This window comes from Rhopilema esculentum, chromosome 13, assembly GCF_057945365.1.
Source record: "Rhopilema esculentum isolate cy_ngs chromosome 13, ASM5794536v1, whole genome shotgun sequence".
Lineage (NCBI taxonomy): Eukaryota > Metazoa > Cnidaria > Scyphozoa > Rhizostomeae > Rhizostomatidae > Rhopilema > Rhopilema esculentum.
In genome coordinates, this window is record NC_142827.1 from 6,951,091 (window position 1) to 6,974,454 (window position 23,364).

General features: G+C 34.3%; 3 protein-coding genes across 5 annotated transcripts; 2 read left to right on the forward strand and 1 right to left on the reverse strand.

Moving 5' to 3' along the window:
* Nucleotides 1-1,086: 1,086 nt before the first annotated feature.
* Nucleotides 1,087-5,433, reverse strand: LOC135691809 (testis-expressed protein 47). Its single transcript, XM_065209787.2, has 10 exons — nt 5,217-5,433; nt 4,979-5,051; nt 4,213-4,316; nt 3,925-3,983; nt 3,734-3,776; nt 3,296-3,394; nt 2,730-2,789; nt 2,267-2,330; nt 1,590-1,685; nt 1,087-1,226 (listed from the first exon to the last, which is right to left on the reverse strand). The coding sequence occupies exons 1-10, from the start codon at nt 5,304-5,306 to the stop codon at nt 1,186-1,188; spliced, it is 729 nt and encodes a 242-aa protein (XP_065065859.2). The 5' UTR covers nt 5,307-5,433; the 3' UTR covers nt 1,087-1,185.
* A 1,008-nt stretch (nt 5,434-6,441) lies between these two features.
* On the forward strand, nt 6,442-11,751 carry LOC135691546 (uncharacterized). The gene is made up of 3 exons (XM_065209420.2): nt 6,442-7,461; nt 7,707-10,852; nt 11,145-11,751. The coding sequence occupies exons 1-2, from the start codon at nt 6,565-6,567 to the stop codon at nt 7,752-7,754; spliced, it is 945 nt and encodes a 314-aa protein (XP_065065492.2). The 5' UTR covers nt 6,442-6,564; the 3' UTR covers nt 7,755-10,852; nt 11,145-11,751.
* A 153-nt stretch (nt 11,752-11,904) lies between these two features.
* Nucleotides 11,905-22,570, forward strand: LOC135691545 (uncharacterized). Of its 3 annotated transcripts, none has more exons than XR_016144509.1 (13): nt 11,905-12,059; nt 13,899-14,224; nt 14,960-15,093; nt 15,661-15,726; nt 16,256-16,300; nt 16,511-16,607; nt 16,937-17,270; nt 17,565-17,613; nt 18,040-18,104; nt 18,273-18,334; nt 18,452-18,511; nt 20,039-20,236; nt 21,400-21,635. XR_016144509.1 is itself a non-coding variant. In XM_065209418.2 (13 exons), exons 1-13 carry the CDS (start codon nt 12,022-12,024, stop codon nt 22,122-22,124), a joined length of 1,887 nt encoding a protein of 628 aa, XP_065065490.2. In that variant the 5' UTR covers nt 11,906-12,021; the 3' UTR covers nt 22,125-22,570. The 3 variants fall into 3 exon arrangements, 2 of the variants coding, with proteins under 2 accessions (XP_065065490.2, XP_065065491.2); XM_065209418.2 differs by lacking the exon at nt 20,039-20,236 and adding an exon at nt 21,745-22,570 and having other exon boundaries at nt 11,906-12,059; nt 21,400-21,630; XM_065209419.2 differs by lacking the exon at nt 20,039-20,236 and adding an exon at nt 21,745-22,570 and having other exon boundaries at nt 11,919-12,032; nt 21,400-21,630.
* The last annotated feature ends 794 nt before the right edge of the window (nt 22,571-23,364 follow it).

Below are 23,364 nucleotides of genomic sequence, written 5' to 3' on the forward strand. Positions count from 1 at the left end.
AAAAATCGAAAGTTCATTGTCTTTGATGTATATTATCGTATATATTTGTTGTTAAGCGAAATGCCATTTTTTCAGTATCCTTTTCAAGATGAACGCTTAAAATATAAACAGCATTCATAGAATCACAACAAATGCTCATTGTAACAGGTGTAGTAAAACTCCAAACTGTTAAAACATCATTCACAGCTTTGATGTTGCAAGCACAATTGATTAGTGATGCACAATCTCAAGCGTGCATTTGAATTATCTTCCTAAGTAGCTTAAGACTATTATACTATTATACCTTTATAAGCTCTATATGAACCGTCATATTCTTGGGCTTCAAGGTAGCTAAATACCTTAATGTAGTGAGGAAATTAAGAACAAATCTATGTAAGAAGATTTCGCTTATAGATAGAATAAAGGTTGACCTACGAATGTGATTTAGCTTCGACATCATTATAGGCTAACTGATAAGTAAAATACAATATGATTAAGATACCATATGATTTAATCTTTCGTGTGATCTTTGTAACTAGTACGGCAATAGTTGTCCAGCCTGCCTACACTCTTTCTTAAAGAACCTCACAATATAAGAACACAGAGGATCGATTCTCCAGAAAAATTAAAAAAGACGTAAGAATAAGACCAACGAAATAAGAACAACGTACGAAGAACGTGTTTTTGGAAATTTGGTCTCGATTTTATCAGGTAATCCACTAAGCTACTAAAGATGTCATGCAAAACTGCTATTTTGCGGTCTTAGATACAATTTATATTGTATAAATATAGACAGGTGCCTATATCTGTAGACACCCTAAAAACCTCTAAAATGGAGCCAATATATTCAGCTATTACAGAATGGGTCAAAATAAAAGGTGAAAAATTTAAGCAAAGCATGAAGTTGCAAAATAGCTGAAGATCTGGGTCTCAATCATATTTGCTGAGTTTTATGATGCTTTATAGCATAAAGATAGGCAAAGTATGCCAAATTTAAAAAATTGGAAGCAGCATACTAATGGGTTATAAATAATGACTTAAAGTTTTTAAAAGCAGAAAAATGAGAATTTTTCATGTTAAATTCATTATCCAAATAAAATTCAAAGAAACATGTTGCTTTTAGAGGAATAGTCGTGTAAAAATCCGCTTTTAATATAACTAATATACATCGTATTATTTACATCAATAGTCGTAGTGTTCTTGACTTTAAAGAGGGAAGAGCTTAGTTTCTGCCGGCCATACAAGATCTGAAATGTAATGTAACAAGATGTCAACAATGCAGCTGGTGTTTTATCAATTTCATTCTTACAAATAGTCGGAAGAAAGCACAAAAAGTATTTAAGACAACATAAAATTAAAGGCAATCGACGGATACTAGAGTGGCTGAAGTTCTGTCAATCAAAATTGGCCAATCAATTCGCGTAATACTAATCACATGTTTATTGATTGACCAATAGTTGATCAGCCACTTAAGTATCTGTCCATTGCCTTAGGTATTCAATCCATGAAACTATTCAGAATGCAATGTTAAATAAATTTTCTAAACACAAATTACTTAAAAATTTTATATAATCAGGTCACTGTGAGAAAAAAAAGAGAGAGCTGAATACCTCGATCAAGTGTAATTTCAAGCGGAGTGCAGTATTTTTTCAAATATTGGCTTGGGTCACAAAGGTCTTGAGACTTCAAGATTTTCTCGATGATATCTACAATTAAGTCATTTGATACGTTGTAAAATAAATTCATCAATAACGTATTGTCATTATGATTCAATAATAGTTCTTGTTGGTCCTAAGCACCTTTCTCATAGGTGTATTTAGTAAATTAATGAACCAGTCCACAACTATGCAGGAGAAAACGATCAAAGTCGTTAGATATCTTACTTATGGAAAGACATTGTGTATTGCAAGGAGAACAAGATCCTTTTGCAAGTAAATATCCAAAGGTAGCAATCTGGCTTGTTAGCGGAGAAGGTAACTGACTTATTTAATTTTGAATAAAACAAGATGGCTATGATACAGTTCTATAACAGTGTGATGCACCAATACAAAGCCAAATCTAGAACTCCGCTTTTCGTTAACCAAGTTTAAATAGTTATTACAATGCAGCAGGAGCTTTCACTGCATTTACTGGAAGACACTAAAAAGTGTAGAAAGAATTCTAAACGCACGAAAACGAAAAATTGAAGTTCTAGTAGGTTTGTCTTCCTTTTGACTTGAATACGTATTTTGGCTTTCGCAAAAAAGGAACATTTATCAGTATTGATAAGAGACAATCGAAATATTACCTTCGGGAATAAGCAAATCACGATATTTGTCATGCATCTGATCCAAGGAGGTCTTCAGTGACAGCTGCAAGAGGATCATTAGATTAGGTCTATGTTTCTAAATCTAAACTGGGAAGAGTCTGAATACAAACAACTGCGAAGAAATAATCTTCTGTACCACAATTTGTTTTAACCTGCTAATTTGACGTTCAGAATTTTGGCATCAGAATGTGCATGTTATGTTAATATTTTTCATTAAATATCATTTTGTCAATGGTTTTTACATTACATTATTTAGTTAAGGAGACCGTCATTGCATAAAACTTGTTTAGAATATGAAAGGTTTTTTATTGCATGAATACATCTATCTGATTGGTTGTGGACAGATAAGAAATTTAAAGTGTATCTTTGATGTTCCTTTTCAATTAACTTAAGATTACTAGGCCTATTTTAAACTCAAGATTTCATGCTACATGTTACATACCTTTGATACTCTTGATAATTGATAACCCAGTTTCAATGTAAGAGCAAGTGCTTCAGAGAGCTGGGAAAAATATACAAGAAAACATGATTGCAGTGTCAAATGTCATTACGGTGCTATGAAGTGAAAAAATGAAGTTGTTGGCATCCATCCAAACTACAGAAACTTCAAATACAGTTGAGCAATGAAAAGTAGACTACTGATTAGGTTGAGCTCATGCTGCCTTGTCTCCAATTCCCACCTTCTAAATTCCTCAAACAAATACTTTTGCATTAGTTTGACAAAATCATAACTAAGGTCATGTTAAGGGGGCTTAGCAGGCACCCTATCCAAACCTAGAGCCCATTAGAAAAATTCTTAAAATGCAATTTCTAGGGCCTAAAACTTATCTAGGGGAAATTAACTGATTTGTAACACCGACAAATAATATCAATTTGTTAAATGACAAAAATTGTGATTTTGGTAAAATATCCATTCAGAAAATAAAAATATCTTTAAAAGAGAATAAGGAAAAACATCTTTCATAGTGATTTTGTATGGTATAAGAACCTTTTTCAAATGTGGCTTACCAAATTTTCAGTTGATTCTGCTAGCTTTGTCTCATCTGTTCTTATTGCTGGTAGGTTCAATACTCTGTAATTCCATTGGCTGTAAAGTCTGACTGGTATCTCAAAGTGCTTAAGGGAAACTTAAATTTACCTTGATTATCTCAGAACTCAAAAGTCTAAAAAACATATTAAAACATAGCTGAAAATGCAAATAAAACAAATAAAATAAAGCCTTCCAAGGGACTTGGTGATTGAAGATGATACATTTACTTTGACAGAATTCAAACATATTTCTAACAGAGAATCTATTCTATGATATTTGTCAAAATGATTTCCAAATGCTATGTACCAAAATCTTTCTAAATGCTGCAAAATTCTAAGAACTAAAATATAAACCAACAAATTTCAAAATCTTCTTAAAGTCAGGCCAATTATTAATAATTCATCTTGAAAAGATACATTTCCAACTGATAATAAGACTTTTGCTTCTTTCAGAAGTGACCTGAAAATCAAGCCAAGTATTCAAATTCTTTCAAAGAGAACATTTCAAAGTACATATCATTTACAAAATATTGAGAGATTCTTCATTGTTGTTATAGGCAACTGGGGAATTATGCAGCTTGAAAAGATTTAAAGAGGATCAAACTTACCCTCTTTTTTGCTTTGAATCAAGATCTTTTATTGTTTCCATAAGAACACCAGTTGATGCCTGGATTATTTAGCAAAAAAAAACTATTTCAATAAAAATTATAGCTCTCTCTGGTACAAAATTCTTAGCCAGAAAGTGGAGATTATATTCTAGCAGAATTTATCATTTTAAGTGATCTGAAAAATACTGCTTTGTTTGAATTGAAGAGTGTAAATATCTGAAATCGCTAATATAAATCACCTCTATGGGAATAAGTAACTATCTGTTTACTTTAAATTAAAATATTTACCTCTATAACATGAACAAAATTATGTGGATAAATAAGTAGAAGTCCTGTGACCGGCTCAACTTGGGCATGGCTGTTGTGATTTTTATAAAACTTTTCATAGTAGTCTAGAAAAGAGATAGCAAGTTGTCATATTTTGTAACAAGATTTTTGAATAAATTTACAAGAGTAACAGTTAACTCTGAACTTGGAGTTATATCCTGTAACAAATTATGAATCTTATTATGAAAAAATACAAGAGCTAATTTACCAAGATAGATGAAACATTAAACATAGTATACTGGACTGTTGAAGAGACGATCTTATGATTAAATATTAAGGACTTTTTCATTAAACGCGAAGCATATTCTGAGGAGAAAATCCATGCACCAAAAAGAGAAGGAAAAATCAGTGTTAACAAGATCAATCAAGATTAAACACAACACTGGCCAAAGAATACATAGATAGAATTATAGTATAACTAAATTAATTTATTATCTTAAACCCTTTTAAAAATCATCGATCAGATATTTCCCAAACAAACAATAAGAATATTAAAAACATTGTATGGCAGCCGGCATATTTGGCTTCTGGTGTTCCTTGTAGTGTTAAATATTTGATTGCAATTAAAACAGGGGTATTATCTTCTTTTGCTCATAGGTTGAAAACAATAACATTTAAAGACTTATGAAAAATCAGCTAAACAAAATATTAAATGGACTTTAATTCTAACAAAACGCTTTTTCGTTGCAAATGTTATCAGTGATCAATGTTTTCAAGGGATATCCACCTCCAATCTCTCTCTTATCAGACTGATCAAATCTGAGTTTTCCAATGTAAACAAGTCTGTGAATCAGCTCTTTCTGGAAGACAAATACACAATCGAGTAAATATTTCATGTTAGCATACGCTGGAGATTAGAAAATGTTATTCGATAAAAACCTCGTTAATAGTTACCAAAAGAATAGGCAAATTATTTCAAATGTATAAAAAACAAATGTCTATATTTATATTTTGAAATGCATTACCCTTTTGAGAGCTTCAGTGCGATTGAGAACGACATTTAGTAGTGATGATCTGTGTTGACTTTCAATCGGCGTATCCCGTGTGGCAGCCATATTTCTTGTGCGACAGCCTCTCCTTGATTTAGGAGCATCATAGTCACCATGGTAATGAAATGGATTTGTGGATGGTGCCACTGCTCTAAAACCAGCGATTTTTCATTCTGTTAAATCAGTTGAATTCTGCAGGAATGAAAAGGTATTTGCAGAGCCCGCGCCACAAGGGGGCAGGGTGGCCGTGCCCCCACATTTTTGTGAAAAAAGTAGTTTTAGAGCTGCAAAAAAAGGGTAAGAAGCTTTGTCCCCCTACTTTTTCTAGCATTAGCCCTCGCTTTCAAATTCGTGGTGAGGCCCTGATTTGCATACTTGTATCTGCATAAATGTGGAGTTAAGGGAAGCTAGGGGCCCATTATGTCCCTTGAAGAATCTAAAGGGCATAGCTCTCTCTTGAAGTAAACCTTAAATGTTTCTGATTCCATGTTTTTTCAGGGAATGCCCCTTTTTCGTCTCATTGCGCCTTTGTGTATCATTTTCATTTCACTATTCGAATACATGCATTTTAGACAAAACAAGGACCGGACTAGATTTATTTGCAGCCAAGCAATTAGATTGTAATAAATTCGCTCGTGATAAATTCCCTCTTGGAATATGTTAGATCAAAATAAATTTCGCCGCACCGAAGATTCTTTAGTCGTGTAAATAAAATGGAACACTCGCTGTATGTTTTCGCCTTTATCTTCTAATATATTTAATAATTTAGCAAGAACCAGGGACCTTTCTGAAGTTTCGCCTCTATTCGAGAGACGAAACGTTAACACAGCGCAGGATCAATCATCCCCCACAAGCTGCGCTCATTCCATTTTTTCTTTGAAATTACTGTAAACAAACTGAAATGGCATTCTTTCCCCTCCGATTTGTAGAATGGAATAGAATATATTCAATTCTTGACAAATCGAATTCGACAATCAGATGATGGTTTCAATTTCTCTATCTACACGGTCAGATTCTGTCGATATCGATTATGGAATCCGTAAAAATCTGAACGTGTTAGAGCGGCTTTAAAATGTATTTCGTGATTTTGTGATTTAAAATGTAATTAAAATGTACAGTGTCCTTTTCTTCATTCATACATTAAAATGTATTGTTTACACATAAATTAAAATGCTATTAAGCTGCCTCCATGACAACGGATTCTTGTGAAAGAGAGGCCTTTTATAAGGGCGGAAGTCATGTCAAAAGAGCAACTAGCAAAACTGAAAGATGTTTATAAACATTAATTCGTAACGGTTTGGAGTCAGATATTTTGTTATCAAACATGTCAAAGCGAAAGAAGAAAGCTTATAAGTTTGTCGGTGCTGTACCTGAAAGTCTCATTTGTATTTGCTGTCATAAAGTTCGCATAGAAGTATGCTGTCTCAAATTCTGTGAACATTCCATCTGCCAAATTTGTATGTGGAAAAGGCTGAAAAATAACTTGAACACGTGCCCATGTACAGCGACATTAGAAGAAGGAACCGAAGAAAAATCGCTGCTTCTTCGGGACCAGATTGAGGATCTTTTGATTTTTTGCCCGAAACTTTGCGGGGAAACCATTAGACTAGGAGAGAAAGGTGGTCATTACAAAGATGCATGTCAAATGGGTAAAGTTCAGTGTGAAAACCCGGGATGTCATTACATAACAAGAAGGAAAGACATAGCTTCACATACCAGACTTTGTGACTATAGAACTGTTAACTGCGAAGGATGCCAAAAGAGTGTGAAATTCATAGATCTAAGAAAACATCAGATTTGCATGGGATGTGTGCACCAAAAGTTAAAACAGGTCGTAGTTAGACAACTGCGTGATGCCGATAGACAGCTGAAAAATTATAACGTAACTGTAAAACAAGACACATTTAAGACGATGAGGGAAGAAAGAAATCTTGAAAAAGAGTACCTGTGGAAAAGAATCGAGAGAAACCCCGGGAAATATTCCCCAACCCTTGTTCGCTACCATACCAGTGGAAATCCCAGTGGACGAACGACGGCTAGCACGGGTGAATTTTCCTCCCCCCTGCTAGCGGATTCCCCGGTGCCCTATAGAGCTTCACCAATTCTACTAAGGTCAAGAGAGAGAAATCTCAGGTCTGCTGAGCCACATGTATGTAAAAGATGCAAAAAGGGATACACATCACGAGTAAACCATGAAGAGTCGTGTATGTGGCACAAAGGGGTATGTCTTAATTGTCTATCTTTTTAATAACTATTTTCCCAGAATTTTTTATTATAAGTAATTTTTATTATAATGAAATAGCATCCCCACTGGCCAAACAGGTGCCGTTTGTAGAGGGGAGGCAATAGAGGTTTGGTTATATGCCCTGGTTATGAATAATGAAAATAAGCTTTAATGCTGTATACATCATTCTAAATTGTATTTTTTGTTTCTTTTTTATGTTTCATTTCAATTGCGGAAAATAGCCGGTATGTTCCAATTCTATATATGTAACTTTTATGTTTGTGAAATAATATTTAATCAACAGCCTTATGCATAGTAATTTATGTTATATACTTTTAGTTCCAAATAGTGGCCAAAGGCTCCTTAGGACAGCCAAAGTTTCTTTTGAAATTTTTGCACAAGATTAGCTATTGGGGGTCTGGATCTCTGAAGTGAGAGCAAAGAAATTATATTTTTGTAGATTTATCAGTTCTAGAAATTATATGTTATCAATGGATCAGAAAAATAATGAATTGGGAACTTATTAACAATCAAATTTCAAAGTGTGAAAATATTTACTTTCTCGTTTTTTCTCACTCAAAAATATTTGCCACTTTTGAATCATTCTAAAAAAATCGATCATTGAGAAATTTTTATTTATCTATACACTATTGCATTTTTACAGGCCTTTTCGTGAAAATTTTTCTCAAGGGTGATAAACTTCCCGGGTGGATCAGCTTTTGAGGGCGATTGTCCGTCCATCACTATCTGTTAAACGAAAACCTTCAAGGCCCGATGGGAAAATTTTGGACTGACTAACCTTTAATTTACTAAATGTGCGATTACCGCCAGTTTGTAACCAAAATATATGATGTAATGATATATAATGTCAATAATGAGGAAATGATCCTTTTTTTATTAACAACTTGACCCTTTTTTGCGAGGGGGTCAATATCCCAAGTCAATAATTTAGGGAGGCCGATGGGGAGGGTGAGGGTAATCACCCTCGAAAAAGAAAAGGCCTGATTTTTTATTCAATTGTTGCCAGAAATTGCTCTGAATTTCGTTCTGAAATTGCAAAAAAAAATTTGAATATCAGTGTTAGCTTGTATTCTATAAATTTAGTTTCTATAAGATAAATTACAATTGCTCCTTATTCCTGAATGATTTATTTTTCTCTCTTTTTAGATAATAAAAGTGGTGAGTACTGTTTAATGCTTTATGGAAACTTTGTTTAGGCAATAACTCGAAACAAAGTGATGACCCCTAACTTTTTGTGAATATAGCATGAATGACATATGGTATAAATTGAAAAAACACCTTCTTTTAGCACTTGATAATTTTGCAGTACAGAGATATAAAGAACATGGGACATGAGAGGCACCATGTCCCCAAAGCATTTGTAAATGCCCTTTCTGGAAGACAATGGGCCCCTTTTTGATGGAATCGTTTCGCTCACAATGTTCTTTTTTCCAGAACTTTTTGTTGACTGGTGATCATGAGAGAGCCTACCCTAAGTTATAAATGCTATAAGTCAAACAAAAATCTGGCCTCAATGTTTATGTACATTGACACTTTGGAGAATATGTAATTTCTTTCATACTATCATTCCATATCTGATTGAAATAACCCCCAAGTGGTTGATTTCATGCAATGATAGTAATTGATTTTTGAAGATGTTTAACTGACCATGTGAAGGTTTTTTATGCTAAGCCCCTTAACCTAAGTTTCAAGATACTACTTTCAAACTATTCTTGAATTATAATTTCAGCTAATTTTGTTTAGAAGACCACTAAACATTTTTTCATTTCTTTTTCATCTTTGCCTGCACTTGGAAAAAAATAGTTTGTAAGTATCCATTTCATTCAGGCATTGTTGCTTTTTAAAATATATGATATTGGTAAACTCTGACAGTTTATGTTAACTATTGATTTGTGTCAAATTGTTATGTTGGCACAGAAATTACTGTGAACACTTTTCTTTTAACTTTGTCTTTTGTGTTTAATCTTTGATATGATAACTTTTTGCTAAATGATTTTTTCTTTTCTTTTTCCATGCATATCATTGACAGGGGGTGAGTTGCAACTTTGATGTTTATTTTTATACTCAAATTGATTATTTGACATGTTTTTTATATTTTCGGAACTACCCCTTGTCTCCAAAGAAGTGTCAAATTACCTTGGCAATGAATGTTATTGCCTGAAACTTAATTTCAGAGTCAGAAGTTAGAAATTTCACAAGTGTAAATATCATGATGATAAAACCTTGTAAATTAAAGTGTTGTTAGAAAAATTATTTAAAGATACTAAAATCATGAAATCTGATAAAATGAGCTGTTCAAATTTGAAAAAGTTCATGAAAGTTTTGAAGGAAGACCAATTTCTAATTGATAATTTTGAAGAGTTTATAGGTCAATTCTGTTGGAAATAGTTCTCTGCTTATCGAATAAAGAATCAAGTCATTTGTCTCACTCTAGCAATAATCACATTCTTGTCTTGGGATTATAACCTTCTAATTGTGATGCTCATAGAGGCATAGAAACATGGTATGATCATATCACCTAACATGTTGTATCTATGATTATAAGATCAAGATGAAAATTAATGATGGCATTCCTAACAGTCAATGTTGCTATATCCGAATGGTTTTACACCCATATCAGCTGCTGACGATCTAGATAGAATGTACATATCCCCCTCCCTCCTGAAGTTTTCTCATAAGATCTGCATGAATCTCAAGGACCAACTTTCTGAAAATGTGGGGGCTTAAAAAGTGGTCTCCTCCACTGAGGGGACGCCAATGCTCTTCAAAAATTTCAACTTATTTTTTATAAATTTATCATCATTCTGAGTAACTTTTGTTCATTTTTCTTTTTCATGGTCTTAATTTTTGGTTAATTGATGTCAGGGGGTAAGTTTAATTATTTGTTTCTTTGTTTTCATCTTGCACTTGTAAGATTTTACAGAGGTCTCCATTGCAATATTTCTGCTTTGAATGTGTTAATCTAACTTAAGCTCCTCTTATCCAGTCCCTATAAGCTTTCTTTTCTTGTTTAGTTGGCATCATAGTTGGACCATTAGGCATGACTGTATTAAACCTCACCCTCTAAGTTCAATAAAATAAATAGCAGCAAAATTTTACAGGCAACTGCGCATTTTTGGTCGCATACTTTGAGAACTTTTAATAAATAGAAGAGTGGTAATATAGTTTCAAAGAACAAATAGTGTGAAGGAGAAGAATTTTCTATCTAGCTGATGGCATGTGATTAACTAATAAGGGGGGTGATATTTGACCAATATTTAATGTTTAAAGGCTCTAAGTTTTAGATCAATTTTCATTTTTCTAATTTTCTTTGTATTTCTTTCTATGAATGGTGTATTACTTGCTGCTTCATTCAAAAATAAAGATGGTGAGTATTCTCTCCTTTTTGTATTTGTAGCATATCTATACCTTAATGCTGTCCTGTAAAGTACCCTTGTTTCTTAAATGGGCATTCATTTATTGACAAAAAGTATAGTTTATGAGTCTCATGTTCAGCTGCTGTATGTAATTGGAAGTTGTGCAATAATATCTTGTTGTAACATGTTTTTCTCTCAAAAATATCTCAATAATATTTCATGCATAAATCGTTATAGCATGCTTTTCTTCAGCCATCCAACAAATATTTGCTTAATTTTAGAAAAATTGCTTCTCTGTTCTAGTGTCTTGCATGTGGTCGCTTGGATAATCTTGAAGGTTGTGAAAAAGGATACCACATATCTTGAAGCAAAGAGGGTTTACCATTTCAGAAGCAAACTGAGCTAAACTCTTACCAGCAACAGCAAAGGATAGACTGTGAAAGCTTGTTCAACAAGTATGATAAATTCAACTAGGTGTATCTTACTGTGAAAAGTTAGAAATTTGTTACAAATGTAATTTAGGATACTGAAATTTCAGCTGCTATATTTTTGAATTCAAATGCAATAAATTCATATAACCTAAGATGGTAGTTTTAAAGAGTTTATTTTACGGTAATTTGTTTTTTTATTGTCATCTTACCTCTAACCAGGGAGCTAGCTTGTCTCTGGAAAAATTTGTGGAAAGGTCTTTCTTGATGAAATGAAAGTTTTATTCAACCATGATTAAATTATATAGCTCCATTCAGGAAAAAGTACCTTTTTCCGGATGTATAATAATAAGTTTGGGTTTTAAAACAATCAAGGGGGGCTACAGTGCCGTTTTTGTTGAGTACCGTAAATCCTTGATTTAGAGCTTGTAGTAATTATGGGCAATTCTGTATGTGGGTTTAAGGGTATTTGCAAAAAAACTTCAAAACTTAGTAACCCTGCCAGAAAACTTCGACTATAAAGTAAACACACGCCCCCTCCCCCCTCGCCCCCATCCTCTATCGTTGTCGAATTTCCTCTAAAAATTGTTTTTCCTCAACTTGATCCCATTTAAGTGGTTCTGGGCTCCCTGTCTCGTTACCAGTCTCCAAATCCGCTGTTGGTAACATATGTCACGCACGCTAAAGATCTTTTCTCAAGTTCCCGCAAAGAAACAGGCCGGTGGGAACATAAAGTGAAATTTAAAGACAAAATGGGTTCCAGGTTTGATCGAAGTTTTGATAAAAGAGGGTAAAGCAATTATTGCAGACTTTAGATAATTTGTTTGTAAAGAAAAATCGTTGTACTTGTTGGGAATGGATGTTTAATTTTCGTAGGCCCAGACTTGTTCTGTGCGTCTTACATTCCGAAAGGTTTCGACGGTGTCTAATTTCTTTTCAGAAATGATAGCATTTCGTCGTTTCAAAAGTGTTGGGTTTACTAAAGAACAGTAGCAGAGTTAATGTATCGATTTACCATGGTTTCCAAAGTTTATTTCACTTCGCTTTGTAATGTATAGTTTTTAAAATCATGTTTCTAAAATTTTTTGATGGTTAAGCAATTTGTAAAGCCAAAATAGTGTTTTAATTTCTAGATAAGTGATTTTCTAGTACAGCCTGTAATATGAGAATGCTAATTAAACGTATTAAATATGATATTTAGCGTTTTGTTTTCGCTGAAAAACAATTAATGTAGCTTCCGTCCGATGAATTTCGTCATCAAACGCTAGCCAACACTTCATCATGGTTTGTCTAGCCCTTTAGCGAAGAGCCTCAAGTTTAATAGCAAATAGCAAAATGAATGGCTTTTAAGAACAGTTATCAAATGCATATAAGACCAAAATAATTTTAAAGATCTCCAATTTACCATGTTTTTCTTTGTTTTAAAATTATTTGAAGAAAAAATCACCACCACTTTAAAGAATTTTTCGGTAAATTTTAATTGGTGTGTTTTTCAAATTAGACTGTTCAAAAGTCAAAAGCTATGCACAAAGAGAAATGGATCAGGCCTATTCATATGCAGTTTCTGAGTATCAAATATGATTCAATCAAAGACACAAATTGTAGGCTTGAAGCAAATCACATCAAACGCTTTAATTAAATTGCACACATCCTTTAATGAACACATACCCCATTTACATGGTGGTAATTAATAGCATAATGATCATTGGAACAAATAAATGCCACTGCAATCAGGGGCAGACACTTGATCAAATATTGGAGGGCAAGCCTATTGTTTTATTAAGATGACATCACATTTCCCATTGTTTTAGAATAAAATACCATTGTCCTCTAAAGTATTAGGGGCGATTTTGTTGCAAATGTCAAAAATGTCCTTTTTGCACAATTGTTGTGCATGCTGCTGCCAGTTTTCGGAAGTTTAGTTAGTTGTGGCAAAAAAGGCAAATATCAAGCACATTTGATAATTTTATTCTCTGTGGCACTTTCTCCTCAGCAAACAAACACACTTTGCTTTCAGTTAACAGAGTGGTAGCTTTGTGGGAAACGATGTTTTGCCCAGGGAATAAATTTTGCTGCTGTTGTTTTGCAAGTTTCTGTTCTGCTGACAGTTTTGCCACATATTACCAATGGTGATACACTTAATTTTAAAAGTATGGTTTGTAAGAGGACAAAAATTGGCTTCTTACAATGTTAAGATAATAACATGATTTGCAAGAATTTAATGTTGCTTGTTGCACAATATTTTGCAAATCTGCACACCCAGGTTTTAAACTGCAACAAGGGTAGGTTCCATGTGCAGCCCAAATATATCCGTCTCTTTGCCCATACTTATGAACACAATTACATGTCAAACATATTTTATTAAAAAATGTCCCCACAATAAGGACATATGCCACAAACTAGAAAGCCTTTTGCTCAATCTGTGTGTCACTTGTGGCATTTTACCTTTGCCAAACTGCCTTGTTTCTTGTTATTTTTCTCTCTTTGCAAACATTGTCTGCTGTCTTTTATGTCTGCATAGGTTTTTAGTTTGTTCTGCAAAGGGTGCTTTTCATTAAAAAAAACATTAGGCTATGCATTTTGAAAACATAACATCCTTTGTTCAATTTTGTTTACTTTTGCATTTTAGTGGAGGATATGGAGGTGGCGGTGGAAGTTATGGAGGTCGCGGGCGAGGAAGAGGTGGTGGCTCAGGGAGAGGAAGAGACAGTTATGGTAGCCGTGGTAGCTTTGATAGTGGGAGCAAGTTTGATGGGCCTGGGAAGACATTGAGAAAGCCCAAGTGGAACCTCAGTGAACTTTCTGAATTTGAAAAGAACTTCTACAGGGAGCACATAAATGTTCAAAATCGTACAACTCAAGAAATAGAGGCTTACAGAGCAGAAAAAGAAATAACTGTTATTGGCCGAAATGTTCCAAAACCTGTATTTACCTTTGAAGAAGCTGGGTTTCCAGGTTAATGATTTATTTTGATTTGAATAATATGAAATAGGTACAAGATTATAGTTATGTGAGCAGTGATGAATTTCCAAGCTTACTTTGCTTTGTGCAAAGAATGATTAACCAGTTGAATTCCTCGTTTCTGATGCTCATATCTTTACATAATCGATAAGAAGGGTAAATGTCAAGAAGCTCAATTTCTGAATTATTTGTACATATATATTTAGACTTTTTTGTATATATATATAATTTGAAAATATTTTTTAAACATCCTGTCATGTGTTAAAACATTTGTTTTGATGTAAGATGGTTTAGAAATAGCATAATGTGGCTAGGCAATTTCCTCATAAAGTCACATGAATTTATTTTGGTTGTTGCCTTTATGAACCTAGCCAAAATAACAGTGATCCTTGAGTAAACTGTGAGTCTTCTGTGGACCTTATCTCAGACCTTCCATTTCACAGGCTTTTATGATCCTAATTAAATGCTTTGCAAGTGAATTATTTTGGTGTCATCAATTAACCATGTCATCAATGCCAAAATAATTCCCTATGAAATGATTAATCTTTATACAGCCTAACCTACTATTTGGCCCACTTTCTAGATTTCTAGATCTTTATATTCTATCAACTGCTAATTTTCTCCAAATGCATCAAGTATTATAATACCCTAAGATAACAGTGGTGGCTCACAAGCTGTCATTGAAAGATAATTGTTTCTTTTGTAAACAAATAAAATTTCATTTTTTAGAGTATGTCATGGGTGAAATTAGAAAAGAAGGATTTGTAGAACCAACAGCAATTCAGGCCCAAGGATTTTCAGTTGCATTGTCAGGAAGAGACTTTGTTGGCATTGCTCGTACTGGCTCTGGAAAAACACTATCTGTAAGACTTTGACCATAAATAATATTTTGTCTACTTATATGATTTGATGTACAGAATAGGAGTTTTTAAGTTGCAACTCTGAGTTTCATGCCATGAGGCATCTGTTCTTAAAGTGTATATATTTATATATATAGTTATTTTTTGTTTACTTATATATATATATCTTGAGCTGAAAGAAATTTTTTTGTTTATGATTTTGAAAATAATATATGCTAAACTCTAACCTATTTTGGTAAAGATCTTTGATTCTTTATAAGACAGAAACCTGCATTTGGAGCACTTCAATTTGATCTTGGACTCGACTCATTTAAGAATAACACTTATATATATAGCATATTTTTCTGCAGTTTTAAAAATGAGCATGTAATGAATTTCCACTATTACCTTGCATTTTGCTTGGTATGATTATTCATTGAATTCCTCGTTTCTGATGCTCAATTTGTGTGATCAACCATTTGTGCATATTTAAGTGTACTGAGTTCCTTTGCACATTTCAATTGTCATTAACAAATTGAGTGGTATTTTCTAAGCAGCTTCTTACATGGATGTTGTTTATTCATCTTTCAGTTCATTCTCCCTGCCATTGTACACATCAATGCTCAGCCCCTCTTGAGACCTGGAGATGGCCCAGTGGTATGTATGGTTTTTACTCATTGATATAAACATTGATATTCTTGAATATGAAATTAATTTGACATACAGATAAGCCGGAAAATTTCGTGATGGGTTTTCTTTCCAAACTGTGTAACTGTTATGTTTGTCATTGGAGATGATATTTAGATTTTACACTCATATTACAGCAAATTTTAATTATCAGTAGCTAAGCAAATGTATTTGCAGGGCTGTCCAAGTATTTTTGCTGGTAACATTTGTGTCCATGCTTGTTGCTTTGTGTCTTATCTTGCAAGTGTTTGTCCACAAAGAAAAGTGACCTTGTATTCAGCACAGCTTGCTTAATTTTCTGTTTTGCTTAATGGCACCCTAGATTTTGATAGTTAAAAGAAAAGGGATTTTGTGAGGAAAGTTTACATATCCTGTCAAGAGATTACTTGTAAAAATGATAAAATGAATTGAAAAATGTGCACATCAAGAATAGGTTTGTTGGCAAAATGAATGTCAACTGTCCTTGATCATAAATTCCAAAAATTGTTATTTTTCATAGGTATTGGTTCTTTGTCCAACAAGGGAACTGGCACAACAAGTACAGGTACTTAGACCTTTTTTGTATCATGCTCTCAGCTGCCATTGATTGGTAGCATACTTATGGTAAATCATCCAGAAGCTATATGCTCATACCAAAACTGTTTGCAAGTCTGTACGCGTAAAAGCTTTATATCCATATCTATTGGGATTCTTATATTCATTTCTGTATCAAAAGATAAATATTTAAGGGTATATATATCATTCTCATCAAAAGCTTGTAGCTGCTCAATTTGGAAGAACCTCTAAACTGAAAAGTACTTGTGTATATGGAGGCGCTTCAAGGGGTCCACAGATTCGAGACCTAGAAAGAGGTTTGTGATTAATCCTCTTTTGTTTATTACCTGTTGTTTTTACTGTCTAAATCTTTTGTACTTGTATGTGTCTTCTGCTAATTGTTTATTGTAAACATATTTTCAAATAAAAGGCGATAGTCTTAATATTGCGATAATATATTTATCCAAATTCTAGAAGTAGAAACAGATAAATCCATTTGAATGATGTAAGCATCCTTTGTTTTAAAAATCAAGATGACACTGTAGATGAAATTACTGCAGATTCTTTTACAGATGAATTGGAAAAGAATCATCTGCTCAATCTGTTGCTTTTTGCTTTAAAATTACGTTTTCTTTTGTATTTTTAGGAGTAGAGATAGTAATCGCCACACCAGGTCGTCTCATTGATTTAATTGAGGCAAGGAAGACCAATCTGCGGAGAGTAACATACTTAGTGCTAGATGAAGCTGACCGAATGTTAGACATGGGATTTGAACCTCAAATAAGGAAGATTGTTGACCAAATTAGACCTGACAGACAAACTCTTATGTGGAGTGCTACGTGGCCTAAGGATGTCAAAAGTCTTGCAGATGACTTCCTTACAGATAATGTGCAAGTTAATGTTGGCAAGCTGACACTTCATGCCAACTACAATATTCTACAAATTGTTGATGTCTGTGAAGAGTATGAAAAAGAGAAAAAGTGAGTGATTTTGCTGCGATGCTTATTTTTGTCCATTGTCTGAAATATTACCCTTGATTACATATATATTGTATTTATTGAAAATATATAATTAGAAAAATGTTCAGACACAAAGAGCAACAGAGAAGAATCGAATTTAGATACAGTCAGAGAAGAATCAAATTAGATGGCAATCATGTAACGAACTTGCACCTTACAAATGTATACTTGCACCAATACAAATTTATAAATTTATATCTTGCCATTATTTTGAATTATATATTTGTGTTTTAAATAATATATTAATTTATTTAGGTTGTCAAGGCTCTTAGAAGAGATAATGTCTGATGACAAAGAGAATAAGGTATTTATTAGATATTTGTCCATACATATACATGCTTTTTAAACTTTGGCTCTTAAGAAATAAGAACTATATATGCTTTTCTCATTTTGACTTTCTTCCATTACCGAATGACTTATGATCCTTATGACCTATTTTACATGGCTTAGTGTTGCCGGCCATTGCTGCCTTACTCATTTGAAATGTATAACAATTTATACTGTGAGACTGCAGATTTTGAGTTTCTTTTTTTGTTAGATCATGCACCAAGATTGATATGCATACTATGTTGTTAAAACCAACTGTTCTGTTAGGTGTGAAGCAGTTTAACTGGAGAAAGGCTTTGTCTGTCTCCCTAATTAGTAACTCAGTATTCTTTTTTGTATGCATGGCTGTAACACATGTTAGTCGTCAGTTCATTACACTTTAACAATATTTTCTTTCCATTAGATATTAGTTTTTGCTGAAACAAAGAAGAAAACTGATGAGATAACACGAAGGCTAAGGAGAGATGGGTAAGTTTATTTTTCAAAAAAGCCTATCTATATGCCACATAGGTAGTTAAGCACTTCTAAATGTTTATTTTATACTGAAAGCATTATTTATTTATTTTTTACTTTTTGTAATACTAAATTCTGGATTTTATGTTTAGTGAAGTGTTTTAATCCTAATTTTCTTTTTAGATGGCCAGCCATGTGTATCCATGGGGACAAATCACAGCCTGAAAGAGACTGGGTACTCAAAGGTATGCTTGGTTTTAATGGTTGCGCTTCCACAGTGCTATTTGACAGTGTGCAACTTTGACAGTGCTAAAGTGTGTATTTATAAGCATTCAAGTTACTATTCATTTATTTTGTTTCAGAATTTCGTGACGGGAAAGCACCTGTATTAATTGCTACTGATGTTGCCTCACGTGGACTAGGTTGGTAACATGTTTTTTAAGCTGTTGAATATAACTTGCTGTCAAAATTTCAGTCAAGCTACAGAAATTCCCATAAAGATAAAATCTGTATTGCATAGGTCATTTTCTGGAAGTTTTCAGATAATGTTCAGTTATTTGCTTCTCACACTCTCTTTGGCTTGTACCTTTTGCAAGCAGTAGAAAAGCAGAGATTGAAACTTTCCCCAAATATTCTGAACATAGTTCTAATAAGGACCAACAACTGAAAAAACTGTTAATATGAGTAGCAGTTATCGAAATAGCAAGCATCCTTGACCAGCCAGAACTCTCTTCCCAAACTTCAATATCTGACATTATGATTTTGAGCAGCAAACAGTTTTTTTATTTATAATGAATACAATATGCAACAACAATTTAATTGTGTTTTGTAGTAGAAAAATGTAGATATGTAAAGCAAACAAATCGACCCTGTTGAAAATTATAAACATTTACTCCTTGTCATCTTTTCACTTGACGTTATGATTGTTTGTGAAAATATTTTTTCCAGTTATTGCTGGGTAAACATTAAGCAACTGCTGAAATGTCGTATTGCATAGGCATTTCATTTTTGAAGCATTTTTTATATGCAAATACATGATGATGCGCAATCATACCTGCCAACTGGCATGACTGGATTTTTAGAAATTAATGGAGAAAGCTTCTAGTTTCTCCGTCTAATTTGCTTCGGAAATTAATTTTATTCGTGCTATTGTAAGAAAAAAATCAAGTTGAAGGTTGAATTCAAAAAATCTTCATATGGAAATGGATTACGAAAATGAATGTAAAACGCATCAATTTGCATGTTCATTTGTTTGACCTGTAATCTCTTAGCCAATCACATTGAATTTCTTTGGTTGCCACCTTCTCAAGCATTGTAAAACAGTACCCTATTCTATCAATACTGAGTCTGTATTCTGTATTATTATCATCTTGTTATATTCTTCAAGAATTTACTCCCCAGATTCTTTCTGCTGGCACCTCCATCGTTTTCTTCTTGTTCTGTTTGATTAAAATCTAAAAATTTGTAGTTTCCTTATAGTGGCTTTTTAGGGTCTGTTATGCAATCCAAATTACCCCCATCTCTCAGACTATAGGCTTGCAGGTGGGATGAAATCTGTACATGTGTACATGAAAATCCCATCCCACCTTCCAATCTATGGCTTCTATCCCACCTCTCAGCTTCCCCTGGATACTGCAACATGTCATTTTTCGTTATTGAATAGGTACCATCTGCACGTCAATGCGAATTTCATCCCGCCTATAAGCCAGTTTTGTGTCTACTTGGAAAAATTTTGTCATAAGAGGAGAGAACCACCAAGCTGATAATAGCATCTTTGGAGCTTCATGAGTTACTGCCAAATGGCTTGTGTATAGACCTTTGCGCCCCAAAACTTAGTTGGTAACATGATAGGAGCTTGCTGCTGACTTATGGCTAGACCACGAACTTGCGCCAGTTGCAATTTATTCATAGATCCCATCTGACCTTATCTTTTTGTTTTATATTGACAGGTCGATGGAAGTTAGCATGCCAGTTCATGACATGAATAAAGAGAAACGAGTGAGGAGGGAGTGAAGCCACCCTGGATCCTTCGAGACACTTTATTTTGCCACCGTCTTTTTGATCTTTTTAAACATCTCTAATTGGCTAAGCTCACAACGAGCGGGCTTTCAAGTGTGCCTACTTAGGTTTCGGATTTGTATACAAAGGTTAGCCTCAGTTTAATTCTGTCCAATGACATCCATGCCCTTGTATATCATCTTGTAGATCTAAAGCAACAAGTATTATCTTTTTATCCCCTGCTTGGTACTAGAATTCCTATAGGCCCTAAAAAGTTGCATTTAGATCTTACTGTCTGCTGCTAGATAATGATGGTTTCTATTTTCAGTTCAGTGTTTGTTATTTTCCACTGCTGTTATTGTCAAAATGTCATCTTTTTGTGAATAATCTTCATTCAAACTAATAACCACTCTGTTTTGAACCTATTTATGAGAATTGGTGTCATATCCTTACTTCGGTGGGATATGTCATCAAACGTTATTTCAGGGAGTTTTTTACTTTAGTTCTCAAGGCCTCGAGACATTTTCTAGCAGCAGCAATATATCAGTCTCTTTTAAAAAACAAGGGCATATTCAGACCTGTTTACAAATAGATTAACAACCAGTTGAGGGATATTGTCCTTTTAATTTGAAGATAACGTTAGTTTCCAATTGGTAATGACCTTAGTTACCGCTGGTTGTTATTGGTTATTAGTCGTTAAGGGACCTAAATATTGATTGGCACACATGTTAAGCCTTCAAACAAACATCCATGGGTTCATTACCCAGTTCGCCGTATTATGCATAGCTTTAAATCGTCGGTGGCAAATGGATTTCCAGGGTCTCAATTCAACTAACTTGTGAGGAAGATTTTTCTTAAGCACTCCCTCCAGTTCGTGAATGGCTGTGTTGATGTCATGAGTCTTGGTATTACAATGGTGCATTTATGTGTAAACCAGAAAACGTTTGATGATAGTTGTTCTTAAACATTGTTTCCAATTTTTATCTCTGCGCTTTTGTCCTGCGATGGCCTGTGTGTAGCTTTCTCCTTCGATTGACTCTAGTACAGCACAGGTCTTGTTACAAACATTTTACAACTGCTTCGCTGATATAGTGTTAGGGTTGGGGTTGAGCACCAGGGTTACTATTTAAATCTATTTCGATGTTAATTTTTAGGAAATGTGAAGGAAAGTGCTACACTTAAAGCCGAACATTCGCAATGTTTGTTAACAGTGTCAGCTAAAATTTCCTACTGTGCACAATAAACTCAGTTGATTTCTTCTTACTTAGGTTTTCGTTGCTTTTCTTATTTTATCATTTTTTGTTTGTTTTAGACATTAAGGATATTAACTTTGTTATCAACTACGATTTCCCGAACTCTGCTGAGGACTACGTCCATCGAATTGGTAGGACTGCTCGAGCTGATAAGAGTGGAACAGCATACACGTTCTTCACCGCTGGTGACAGCAAGACTGCGCAAGAGCTGATTGATGTGTTGCAGGACGCCAGTCAAGAAGTACCTGATAGGCTCAGATCATTAGCTTCCTCGATGCAAGCCAGGGGAGGTAAGCGCCCTCTACTATTTCCCCGCTGCCATCCAATAGAATGCCTTTGCAGTTGTCAGCTCTCTTGATGTATTTGCTTTTTTGCTATCAAATATGTTTTTCTGTCTCCTTTAGCAAAGAGAAGTCGTTACAGAAATTCTGGAGGTGGGGGCAGAGGATTCGACCGAGGAAGCAGTTTCGGGGGAGCTACATCACACAAGTATGTTGGTGGACACGACCTACGCGCCGGTCAGAAGAGATCTTACAGTGGATCTCAAAGTGGCCCACCTGCCAAACAGGCGTATGGGAGCAGTAGGCCTCCTCCACCACCACCAAGTCGTCCACCACAGAAAACCCAACAGTACCAATCTGGCCAAAGCTCATATGGCTCGTACAACCAGAGCCAGAGTAACGGAAGCTGGAGTTCGCAGTCGTCACAACAAAACTATGGTTCTTGGAATCAAGGCGATAAGGGGCAGCAAAATCAGAACAGCCAATACTCCTATGGTTATTAGTCGATGTCACTATTGATATGTTTACTAGTCGAATGCAAAACATTGTTTTGCTGCTTTTACTTCGAGTAGCCTGTATTGCAAATGGCGTGCAAGACGTTAAAGCATTTTAATTGTTCTAATTTAAAACAGCAATGAATTTTAAATGCTAACGCCAGTAGCTTTGAGGCCTAACGCTGGAAACAATCGTAGTCGTCAACGATGAGACTTTGTTATTATTGGACAACTTCTGCTTGCAGATCTGTTAAACAAGGTTTCCGGTAATTGCTGCCGACTGCCCGAGCTTCAGTGAGAATTCTGTAAATTTTTCTCTTGAAACTCCCTGATGATTTTCAGTGTAAGCTCAGCTGTCTAGCTCTTAGTGAATTTTTTGTTTTATGTAAACACTTCATTAAATGTATCATTTTTATTATTATTATTATTATTATTTAGTTGGGTTTCACAATAAACTGATTCAATTTCTATTGTTATCCGAATTCTTTGACGCTCATGTCCAGATCGCCTTTTTCTATGAAAAAATACATGGTACAGATGAAAAAACATATTCATAGGCCACATTTTCCAGAGAAGGCGGAAAATTATCTACAGCCTTTCGTTCTGTGTGCATCCTCTCGGATAGTTTTAACGATGTGCTACCAGCGGAAATTTTCGAAATCGATGAGCATAGATACATAACACTGTTTTCTTCCAGATTGATTTTCCTATTGAACGCCTGTTTTTCATCCAAACAACTTTCGCTCAACTGGCGTGTTGCCACGCGGGATGTTCCTTGTGACACAGCCCCTTTGATTGTATTAATATTTGCTCATTACTCGACTTACAACACCCTGAACTAGATTGATTCTGTGCCTGTACCAAGTAGCTTGTAGAGATGGTGAGGATGAATTAGTCCTTTCCTATCCTTATCTAAAAAACGAAAACAATGTGTCCGAATGAATAATACGTTAGTTCTTTTGAAGAGGTTGAATCTGTAGTACCCCAAGGCTCAGTGCTGGGACCAATCCTATTCAACTTTTATGCAAACGATTTGCTTTTATAAAACTGGCAATGCTTTTTGTGTACGAAGAATTGAGTTCAAAATGGAAGCTTCATATTCAGTTTCAATCTTGTTACTTATATCCTTTGCTTCTGTTCTTTGATGACGATTCAAATATACTTTGGACTCTATTAAGACAAAAACTGGTCATTTTAATCAGTACCATGTTTATATCATTCTAATGTTTCGTTTTAAAGATAATTACTT

Excerpts from the sequence above, each read along its gene's own strand:
- LOC135691546 (XM_065209420.2), top strand. The coding sequence starts at position 6,565 with ATGTCAAAGCGAAAGAAGAAAGCTTATAAGTTTGTCGGTGCTGTACCT. Across the intron at positions 7,462-7,706 it reads CGTGTATGTGGCACAAAGGG|CCGGTATGTTCCAATTCTAT; the intron begins GTATGTCTTAAT and ends TGCGGAAAATAG.
- LOC135691545 (XM_065209418.2), top strand. The coding sequence starts at position 12,022 with ATGGGTTCCAGGTTTGATCGAAGTTTTGATAAAAGAGG. Across the intron at positions 12,060-13,898 it reads CGAAGTTTTGATAAAAGAGG|TGGAGGATATGGAGGTGGCG; the intron begins GTAAAGCAATTA and ends TTTGCATTTTAG. Across the intron at positions 16,608-16,936 it reads GATTCGAGACCTAGAAAGAG|GAGTAGAGATAGTAATCGCC; the intron begins GTTTGTGATTAA and ends TTGTATTTTTAG.
- LOC135691809 (XM_065209787.2), bottom strand. The coding sequence starts at position 5,306 with ATGGCTGCCACACGGGATACGCCGATTGAAAGTCAACACAGATCATCA. Across the intron at positions 5,052-5,216 it reads GCACTGAAGCTCTCAAAAGG|AAAGAGCTGATTCACAGACT; the intron begins GTAATGCATTTC and ends TTTGTCTTCCAG. Across the intron at positions 3,777-3,924 it reads GATTCAAAGCAAAAAAGAGG|GTCACTTCTGAAAGAAGCAA; the intron begins GTAAGTTTGATC and ends CTTGATTTTCAG.